The following is an 11059-nucleotide window of genomic DNA, read 5'->3' on the forward strand; positions in this document are numbered from 1 at the left end:
TTAGCTAGCCTGTCACAAGCTGGTCATTATCTTAATTGGTATTAGAGCAAGTTTTAAACCTTTCTTGGCAAACTTGGGGAAAGTATTATATTAATGTTTATCACCCTGAAGCTGTCAAAGTGTTATTCCATGTATGAAGGTGTGATATCAGCTAGAGCTAACTGCAAGTAACAGGACAAATACAGATGATAGCTATACACAACAAGCTTGTGGGGTATATACCTTTATTGTTTACCTCAAGGAGGGATAACAGTTGCCGGGATGTAAGATAAATATCACACATTTCATTCAACTTTCTATATCCCTACACCTTACCACCAGATAGTCACTGACAGGCATTTAATCTGATCAGCTATGTCAGCCAATCAGCAGGCAGTATGCAATCTGTAAGCCAATCAGAGACAACCCAGGCCAGCATCCCAAGGGAGCTTGTGGGTGATTAGGAGAGTCTGGCTTGTGTAAACAGTGAGATGTAATTAGAGCAATAGTCAGGTGACAAAGTTAGATTGGTGGCAGCAGAGTAATTGTGTGTGGATGAAGGTGTACACAGCCAATCAATTGGCTGCTCCCAGTCAAGCAGTGTTCACTGGCTGTCAGTTGGACAGGCTATATACATGTGCTGGACCAGGCCACAGCATTCACTCTCAGTATCTTCAACTGTCAGCATCCCTTGGATATCATTGTTACTCCTGGACTTCACTCTGTGTATCACTTGTGTAGATTCCACACAGTCTGTTCAAGTTTTCATATTTGAATTTTACACTTCAATTTGAAAATGGTTCTTGACTTGAGCTTCAACCTGTCGTACAGCTATGGTGCCAATCAGTCGTACAGCGACTGTCTTGAACATCATATGTTTAAGAAGCGTAAGCACCACAGAAGCCGATCTGGACATATCAGCAAAAAATCTAAATCGAAACAGTATGGCTACTTGGATTGTACCATTAACCTGCATCATGTAAGTTTACGTTTTTGTTTACTCTGATTAATCTGCCTTTGCTGGCATTGCTGTTAGTGAGTGTGGTAGAACATACTTATCTCTTCCAAATTAACCCTTATATTGCATTTAATTAAGAAACTGTCAAAGAATGGGCCAAGTTTATATTTTATTGTCATCAAGACAAATTTTAAATGTTTCAAATTTTTGGCCTCTTTCTTCTATTTGGTGTCCAAATATTTCCTCCAAGTCAGTATATTTGCCCCGACATTGACAGTGGTAGTGTTATTGCAGGGGCCCTGCTACTGTTTTCCTGCCAACTTCTGTTATTGTCTTACACCTCTAGTGAAACATGTATTGTTTGGCCCAGGGCATTGCACCTAATCCCCTTGAAGATTCTACACTTTATTGACAAATTGTTTAAATCCCTTGACAATGGTGTTAGGCCATTAGTATCCCCTTTGAAGCGCATTATACTGTAAGACAAGGAAGATGGCTGGCCCTGGGGCATGGCTGTCATTAGGGGGATCACAATTCCCAATCCCCCTCACAGATTTAAGGGCCTTTACAACATACTTCAACGGCTTTGAACTTCAAGACTTTATGACCCATGTTTTTACAGCCTATTTCACCCCTTCATAAAAAGAATATGGTTTTGTTTTTATTGGACCATGTTCAGAAAGTCAATAGTTTAACAGTGAATTTAGGGTGAGGTGTTTCAGCTATTAGGTAGTATGTAATGGTGTCTCCTGCAGGTGTATGTAGTATTAGTGTGAAGCCTTGTTTGCTGACTCTAGTTCCATACTAGCTGAACTGTGAATAGATAGTGGCAGGAAAATATTATTATTTTCTTCAGTACTATTTTTACACTTCAGGGCACGTCAAAGAAAATTTATACCTGTCTGGAAATATTACAAATACATTTAGTATATTTACAGTAAAGAGTACAGGTTTTCATAATCCTTTACTTCTTTCTGATCTGATCTTTCAGTTATATTAGTTTCAATATTTTCGTATTTGGATTTTCTTTAGCATCTGTTTTGTATCATTTGATATCCATTGCATCATCTGTACAGATGAAAGAAATTAAATATTTCCAGTTTGATACTAACAGTAGATGAGAACAAGAAACCTGAGACATTTACTGTTATGTAAGATCTGTTGTGCTTGTGAAGTATGACAATGTTGTTATTACATTGAGCTAATTAGTCTCCTTGACCCGGTGTTGTTGTAATGAGTACCAGCAGAGGCCGTCATGGTCAGTCTGTGGTCACAGGGTAATTATCCCGGGTCAAACACATGTTGTCATTACAATACCTGCTAGAGACACAGGATCAAGGTGTGGCTGTTAATCAGAACCAAGGTTTCTTTTGTAACTGCTGCAATAACACAACACTACACATGGCTGCTGTTTAAACAGGTACTTTGGTAGAAGTCTGACATTTAAGTTAAAAAATGTTTATGTATATGGATTTTAATTTATATTTTAGAGTTTTTACTGTTTGAAAATAATATCTATGTAAACTTACAGATATTAGTTCATATATAATCTGCTTCCTGAATGCACACATTCGTGTCATCTGGTTCAAGTTCAACATGCAAGTGATATCTAACACTTTCCAGTCAACTGAACATGATAGTTATCATTGTTAATGGAATACACCGAGATTCAGTGAAGTGTGACAACAGGATCAGACACAGGTGTTGCTCAACCCTGGTCCTGTAATTCCTCAAGTATTATTTCATCATTGTGCCTCCCATGGAGACTATTTCGACAAATAAAATATAGACCCGGCTCACAAAACTGCATTCCCAGCCTACTACAATCTCCTTAATTTGTTAATCCCAGCTGACAAAAGAATTCATCATAGGGTTGTGAATATAACACTGGTCCCATTACCTGACTGGCTGTGATTATTATAAGAATATTACAATGTATGTATGAATAGACTGCAGTTGGATCTGGCTGATCTAATCAGGGGGGCTTTGGAAGTTGCTCATGTGGAGAGACCTACCTGGCCCCCACATATACATACCCATTCAGATTGGCAAGTCATACTGCTACTTGTAACAATTTAACTGCGCACCATTGTCTTGGTGGCACTTGGTTCTCTTGACTCAACCAGTGTGATTACCATATATTGGAATATTCTTGGAGAGTTTTCTGCAATATTTGGATGTGGTTCTGGAACTTCATGGATAATATTGATGATGCACTATGATTTGTATGAGATTACTGCGCCAGGAGTTGTTTGGTGCGGACGATCAAAGCGTTGTGCAGGCGTCTGCTTCACAAATTATATTCCTTCACAACTCAGTAAGTATGGCAGCCATATTGCCTCATAAACCACCCTGCAAGAGGTCATCTTCTTAAACCACCAGCAATCAAATTGTGATCTGACGGTGGTCTACAGTGGACACAAATTGAAGCATTATTCATTAGCTATTATGTGGTATACAGTGTATCTGATTTGGTAGCTGATATTAGTTAATCGTCTCGAGGAGCAACACAATACAAAGAGTTTGGTATTGACACAGAAACAAGGACACAATCTTAGTAAGGTGTGGTTTTGGATCTACACATGCTGGTATGAAGATGAAAGAAATATGTTCCCCTCCTCTTAATTTGTGACCCCAATTATAAAATTAATTCTTTCAATTTCAGTCGCTCATAGCAGGCGATGGAGACCAGTCGATCCAGAAGTTGCTGCCGGCAAATAGCGTCAACAGCATTGTTGCCCAAGTGGCCAAGAAGGACGATAAGGATGAAGTTGGCAGAGTTGCTGGCTGGGCCGTCAACTTTGACAAACTTCTTCGTGACAACGGCGGTGTTGTTGTTTTCACTGTAAGTTCTTCATCTCATTGTTTGAAACAACAATTCCTATTTCTAATTATCCAAGTTAATATTGTATGTTGTGTGCCTTGATGGATATATCTATTGATTTTCATTTGCTTTTTCTTAGGAATTCTTGAAAAAGGAGTTCAGTGAAGAAAACATTGTCTTCTGGCGTCTGTGTGAGCAGTACAAACAACTCGGCAGTGACGATGAGGTAAACCTACTTTCCTGACAACTCTGTAAACAACATGACTAGGAATAACTGCATATCTAAAGGCAATTTACCCAGCAACTACTTTTACCTGACCATGAATTAATGAGTGTCGACATACAGCACAGTTTGTCCCGACTGTGTGGGTCTTGAAAAACTTGAATATTCAACTCATCTGCTTTCACTTCAGTGTATGAACTAAACTCATGCTCTCGTCTATGGCATGCAAAATTTATGTTCATTTTGTGACGGCATTGCTTTGTTCCCCTATGTAAATGTCAGCCAAGGTAAAATATATTATTTCAAACAATTTGATGATTGTTTTTAAGGACTGTCAGATAATAATCTATAGCTGATATTCAAGCCCTTCCTTTAGGGTGCAGTCATCCGTGACTACAAACCTATTGTCAGATAATTACTGTGTGGTAGCATGCCACAACAAGCCTTGCTGGGATGAGTCAAAAACATAGGATCAGGAAAATGGTTAAGATACTGAATCTTTACAGAAGATATTTCAGGAATGATGTTAGCCATTACACGTTTTTATGTCCCCTTTTGTTGTGACAACCAAACAAACCAGATCCCCCCAGAACATATATTTATGTGATATCTCTTTATCTTTATGGTTTTAAGTTGCTCCTGAATGTTTTCTTTATTGCATTTTTGCATGCAGTGACTACTGCCGTCTCTTACCACACCCACACATTCAGTAATAAGTCTGAACATGCTTTGATTTCACATTCTCAAATTTGCTTTCTACAGAGAAAAGCCAAGGCGAAGGAAATCTTCTCCAAGCACCTGTCATCTAAGGCTTCTGAGCCTGTCAATGTGGACAGTACGTCTCGTCAGAATGCAGAGAAACATCTTGACAACCCCATTCCATCCATGTTTGACATGGCGCAGAAACATGTAAGGCTCTTCTCAAGTTATATTCTCATCAAATCTAAATGTAACATGTTCAGAAGTAAAAAGGAAAAAGACGTTTTTCATTTGAATTGCCACTTATGCGCATTCAGTGATAATTGACTTGGTGCTAATGTCGTTGTTGTGTCCGCAGATCTGGCAGCTGATGAAGCAGGACAGCTATGTTCGTTTCCTGAAGAGCGACATGTACAAGATATACTTGATGAGAGAGATGGAAGGGAGACCACTGGAGCTGCCCCAAGACATGATGGCTGGAGCCACCAAGGACGAAAAGAAGGTAGGCCCAGTGATGAATCCAGATACTTTGTAACTCTTCAATAATCGTTAATTAAAATACAGTGATTGAAATATTTTGTTGGATGAGTGCTTTAATTCTTTGTTGTTTATTTCAGAATGGAAAGGGCAAAGAAAATGAGAAGAGAAGGAGATCTTTGTTGCCATGGAGACAAAGTAAGTTGGAGTTTCAGTCAAAAGTTTCAGAAAAGAATAATGCAAATGTAATATTGTAAGAATAGAAAAACGGATAAAATAGCTGTGTTTTGTTGTCACGGTGACTAATTTTCATCTGGTTCTTACAGATAAGAACAAGCACAGCAACAACAAGGCACAGTCTGAGTCAGAGCTGAAGCGCGTGGCAGCCAAGGATATCAAGGTCAAGGACAAGGAGGTCAACAACAACTTGAAGAAGTGCCCTGGGCCCGGAATTGATCTGAGCACCATGAGGAAGGAGGTGTTCCAGACCAAGGAGGTAGGTGTCCGCAGGTGTTCTCGGGAGGGGCAGGGGTGTCAGCATTCCTCATGCAAATCTGAAGGAGTGTCACAAACACAGCGGGGGCGGTGGGGTAGCCTAGTGGTTAAAGCATTCGCTCCTCACACTGAAAATCCAGGTTCGATTCCCCACATGGGTACAATGTGTGAAGCCCATTTCTGGTGTCCCCTACCGTGATATTGCTGGAATATTGCTAAAAGCGGCATAAAATCACACTCACTCAATCACAAACACAGGGATGGTTAAATGGTCCAAAGCTAAATATTCAATGAGAGATATTGAGATATATACAAGCAAGCGTTTGATAACATTGTAACACATTTTTTCATGATGTTTTCAGGAGATGAGGGATCCCAACGAGGGTCAGTTCAAGTTCTGCCGTGTTGTCCTCCCTGATGGTTCCACCACCGTCGTGTGTGCCAAGCCTGGCCAGTCCAGTCGATCGGTGCTGGGGAAGCTGTGTGAGAAACGAGGCCTCTCCATCGCTGCTGTCGATGTGTTTCTCCTTGGCTCAGACAAGGTATGTCAACTATCAAATATCATCCATAACTGGCCATTTTGTCATTCTCTTCCATTACATATTTAAACATAAGCACTGTAATTGGATTAGTGTTGAATTTTTTATAAAATACAAACTCATTCATTGATACAGAATTAATTCAGTTTGTTCCTTTTCTTGCAGCCACTTGACCTTAGCGAGGACGTGTCCACCCTTGGGTCTAAGGAGGTTGTGATAGAGCGAAGGGTTCTGTTCCGCATGGACTTCCCCAACAAGAAATCCATTGGGGTCAAGGCCAAGCCTAACAGAACCATCCGAGATGTGTTTAAGCCCATCCTCAACAAATACGGTTACAGAATTGAGAATATAGCTGTGCAACTGGTAAGAAGTTTTTCAACACTTATACCTTGTTCACTTGTTAAAAGATCTACAGCTTTATATATACTTTAAAATCAATATTAGAAACTATTAAAAAAAATTATGTTTGTATTATTTAATTATTTATATAAAATCAGATGATGTAAGGAAATGATACGAACAAGAAATCAATCATTGGTGACTAACAGTGCTTGTGTTTTGTTTCAGTCAGGGCACGAGGAGCTGTTGGATATCGATATGTTGGTGTCACAATTAGACAACCAGCGAGTCGTCATCCTAAACAAGGAGGCTTTAGGTGTGTGCTTAAACAATGCTTTCCTAAACATTTGACTTTGTCAATAGACACAGTTTTAAACAGTGTTGAAATTATGTTTAATTTAAAGCAAGTTGGACTTTAAATATGTTCTATGTCAAGATCTGCACCATCAGTAGCTCTCTGATGTATTCATGGCTTAATTAGCTTGCCGATGTTTCTCGAATGTAACCATGTAGTAATTCAACTATTACTAAAGCATCTTTAACTTGCTGCTATGCCAGGATCTCTGCCATGCACATGTTCGTGTCATTGTAGACGAGGTAGGTCAAGGTCATCATCAGTGGTTTCTTCATTTAGTTCATTTGTTATTTATTTCCATGGAGTAGTTTTTCTTTTTTCCTTTGTTTCGGTGTGTTTGGTTGCTGTCTTGCTAAGTCTGGCCTATTTTGCTGTGGTTGAGAATCAGTGTAAATCTTTGATGCTTGTCCTGGTTTGCAGTGTGTGTGTTATTCAGTTTGGTTCAAAAAGCCGCATGTCCGCTTTCATCATCGTCCCTCCATTCTACAAAATAATTGTAGTAACAAAACATTTCATTCATAATACATGCTAATGATCCTAACATGAAATAAAGATACTGCCTTATATTACCTGGATCTACTAACATGCCATTTATCTACTAACATAACTTTATATACTAATATTGTATGATCTACTAATATTGCATGATCTACTAACATTGCATTAACTACATATTCTCATTATTGCATGACTGACTTGTACACTATTGTACTCTAACCCTAATGCTTGTTTGCTTACTGATACTTCCTTGACAACTAATCCCAACTCTCCTCTCTCGCTTCACTGACACTGGTGCCTCTGAATTACTGATTTTAACCTCCTCGTGCCTCTCTCTGCCTCACTCCATATGTATCACTCCCCAGATCTATACCTGCACACATCGGTGGCACCCTGCACGGTGCATGGATCGTTGAAATGCATTAACAACCTTGCATGTTTCGTTATTTGTCTAACAGACTGGGTTGGCGAGGAGCGACCTGGCATGTCGTCCACCTTTCACAGACCCCCACTCCCGCCCACAGCTAGCCGGCACAAATCTGGTAGCCTGGGTAACGTTAAGGCAGGATCGCTAGACGAAATAACTAATCGTATATTTGAGGACTTGATGAAAGGGAAAGCGGAATCAGCTCATAATTTTGATGAACTTGGTATTGTGGAACTGGAGAAGACTAAGGTAAGGGGTGGAGTTACCTCCCCTTGTGTGAGAGGTGGAGTTACCTCCCCTCTTGTGTGATCGGTGGTGCTTCCACCTCACGTGTGGCGTGCTTTAGCTGGATGTCTGGTGTGTTGTGATCTGTCGCTGTCGCATGAAAAATATTTTTTCAAGGATCGCAGACAAATAAAGCTTGAAGAGAGGATAAAAGATTTTCAATAAATGTTGTCTTTGGCATGATTTTTAATGTTTGTGGTTTTGTTTGGTTTGTTTGAAGCTGTTTTTCCCTTTGTTATTGTTAGCTCACAGCATAGAAAAAAATATTTCAATTGTTTGGTTTGGTTTCTTTAGGCTCCCAAAAATCCAGACGAGCATCGCTTATCAGGCTTATTCGGCCTGCTGAGAAGAGAGTCGGTGGGCAAAGCAAAAGACAGCAAGCAGCCGAAGTCTACAACAGCAAAGAGCAAGGTGACCTTTGCTCTCCCAAAGAATGAAACCCGCCCAAGATCTGATCCAGAGAGTGAGTATCCAGTTATCCAATGAAGTATCTGTATTTGATGTTTTAAACCACCATCGTCATCGTCATCGTCATCATTATCATCATCATCATCATCATCATCATCATCATCAGTCCTATGTAAACGTCATTATTGTGATGTAAAGCTATATAACTGTGCCTTCATGATATGTCTGTTATTTATCACATTTTGATAGAAATACTATTTTTCTTCATCAGATGAGAAACTCTTCGAGCTTCTCTCCAGAGCTCAGAGCCAGAGGCTGGATGACCAAAGAGGAGTAGGCACAGACTCTGCTGAGATTCCCGAGTTCCTGAAGATGGAGCCTCCGGTGTCAACTGACAGCCCAACAGCACGCGGGGTGTCTTCCACTGATCTCTTCGATGAGGTGGAGTACTTGCAGGGTCATGGCCGTCTGTCCAGAGGAGCCCAGACACCTCAAGGTCAAGGTCCAAATCCCAGTTCCAGGAAGGTCAACAAATTTACCACATTTGGAACACCAGGGTTTGGCTCTTCCAATCAAAGCTTTAGTTTGGATGGTCAGTTGCCATCACAAGAACTGGCAGATGACTACTTCCAAATGCAACCAGTAGTTTTAGATGCCAATGAATTCGACATGGAAAACATTGAGAACTTTTACCAGGCGAACGTCCAACAAGAGCATGAGTGGACTGAAACACCTTATCGTCTTGGTGTGCAACACCTAACATCTCACGCCCCAATGGCGTCTCCAGAAAGATTCTCACCTAGAACTAAACTTCATGACAGATTCAATGAACAGGAAGTGTGTGAAGCCATTGACCAAACATTTATGGATCAAAACAAAAAGAGTGTGTCACTGAATCTCCACCCCTCGCCTAGACCACCCCCACCCCCACTACTTACCCCGAGAGAAATCCCTCGGAAACCACCTAATTACACCCCACCCCCACCACTGTCAGAAATTAATAAAGACTTAAACAGTTCTCATACAAAACATTCAGAGAGTTCCAGCTATCATCGAGCCCTCAAGCATAGTGGTCAGGTGAAGGATCTAGCCTCACTGCGGGACAGTGAGAACTTGTGTTCACAACCAGAGAGACTTGCTGTGTCATTGGAAGGAAAACCTGGGGCCACACCCAAACATCTCGGAAACACCCAACATAGTCAAGTTGTGGACCTTAAATATGTAGAGGAAACAGTGACTTTTGTGTAATTTCAAATGTTCGTTAGTGTTTGTAATAATGGATGGTTGTGAACTGCTAATTTTATGTCTCATTTATGTTGTGAAGTTGTACTTGGCAAAATGATTTGTTAACTTTTGTGTTTCTAAGTACTAAGTATTATACCTTTTACAAAAGGCTGGAAATGTTTTAAACATTTAGACTAGTTTTTGCTAGCATATGACTTATTGTTGAGTCACAGGATCAGTATCCTACAGGGTTTGTAGTTTAGAACTTTTAACTTTGTTAAATGGCAAATAATTTTACGTTCCTGTAAGTATCATGCATTTTAATTTCCAATATATTAAAATGTTTAATTTTTATGGCATTTTATTTATGATCAAAAGGAATTCTCTTAATAACACAGGGGAGGTAACTCGTGTGCCTTGAGAATTGCCATCATTGTTTACATTTTATGTTGGAGAGTATACACGAGAGTATACGGTGCTAATTTGTAAAGAAATTGTATATATGTATATTGTATAGAAAACCATCTGTTGTATTTATTATGTTTATAGAAATGGACGCAGCTTTCAATAAAAGCTTGAAAGTAAACTCTGAATTGTGTTCTTGCTGTGGCTCAGTATGTGGACAGCTGTGCCAAAGATACCAGTAGAGAATGAGTTTAGTTTAATGCCACACTCAGCAATATTCCAGCTATATGGTGGCGGTCTGTAAATAATTGAGTCTGGACCAGACAATCCAGTGATCAACAGCATGAGCATCGATGTAGACAATTGGGATATGATGACTTATGTCAACCAAGTCAGCAAGCCTGACCACCTGATCTCATTAGTACAAGCATGGGTTACTGAAGACCAATTAAGCCGGATCTTCACGGGTCCCAAACACCAGTAAATAAACGGGGCAGCTCGCTTCCGGAAAAACCTTGGTTCTATTCATCTTGGTGTGCAGAAGCAAATCTACAACATTTCACGCAAAGCTGGTTACAATTTACCTGAAGCATGAATGTTAGATTCTGATTGGCTTGGACACATTCTAAAATGTTCAATGTGCAACTGTAATGTGGGGTACATTTTTTGTTTCCTTGCTCAAATTGCTGAAAGTGGGGCATTACACACCAGCTGCAACTTTGTATCTGAAATTCATTTCTACATGAGAAAAAGGTTGAACAACTCTTTTCTGTTCTTGCTGTTCTTGGTGGTGAGGTGAAATGGGGTTGAACGTCGTACTTAAGAATAATTCACTCATATGACGACGTGCATGCGTATGTATGTGTGGCTGCTTGTACAAGCCAAGACTAATGCTGGTTTCACAGTGCTAGCTACATTATACTG

General features: G+C 40.0%; 1 protein-coding gene across 4 annotated transcripts in view; it reads left to right on the forward strand.

The window, feature by feature from the left end:
- The window catches only part of LOC124258449 (regulator of G-protein signaling 12-like), a 41725-nt gene extending 31409 nt beyond the window's left edge, over positions 1 to 10316 (forward strand). For 2 of the 4 annotated variants that reach the window (XM_046692548.1, XM_046692547.1), the window contains exons 3-15: positions 3603 to 3782; positions 3901 to 3987; positions 4747 to 4893; positions 5042 to 5185; positions 5301 to 5358; positions 5487 to 5656; positions 6018 to 6197; positions 6360 to 6557; positions 6762 to 6849; positions 7092 to 7130; positions 7845 to 8062; positions 8393 to 8561; positions 8778 to 10316. In XM_046692548.1, the coding sequence (XP_046548504.1) occupies positions 3603 to 3782; positions 3901 to 3987; positions 4747 to 4893; positions 5042 to 5185; positions 5301 to 5358; positions 5487 to 5656; positions 6018 to 6197; positions 6360 to 6557; positions 6762 to 6849; positions 7092 to 7130; positions 7845 to 8062; positions 8393 to 8561; positions 8778 to 9754 (2655 nt within the window). In that variant the 3' untranslated portion in view covers positions 9755 to 10316. The remainder of the gene's footprint in view (positions 1 to 3602; positions 3783 to 3900; positions 3988 to 4746; positions 4894 to 5041; positions 5186 to 5300; positions 5359 to 5486; positions 5657 to 6017; positions 6198 to 6359; positions 6558 to 6761; positions 6850 to 7091; positions 7131 to 7844; positions 8063 to 8392; positions 8562 to 8777) is intronic. The other 2 variants (XM_046692545.1, XM_046692546.1) reach the window with 2 other exon arrangements.
- Positions 10317 to 11059: the final 743 nt, after the last annotated feature.

This window comes from Haliotis rubra, unplaced genomic scaffold, assembly GCF_003918875.1.
Source record: "Haliotis rubra isolate DU_JTF1 unplaced genomic scaffold, ASM391887v1 Scf693, whole genome shotgun sequence".
Classification (NCBI taxonomy): Eukaryota; Metazoa; Mollusca; class Gastropoda; order Lepetellida; family Haliotidae; genus Haliotis; species Haliotis rubra.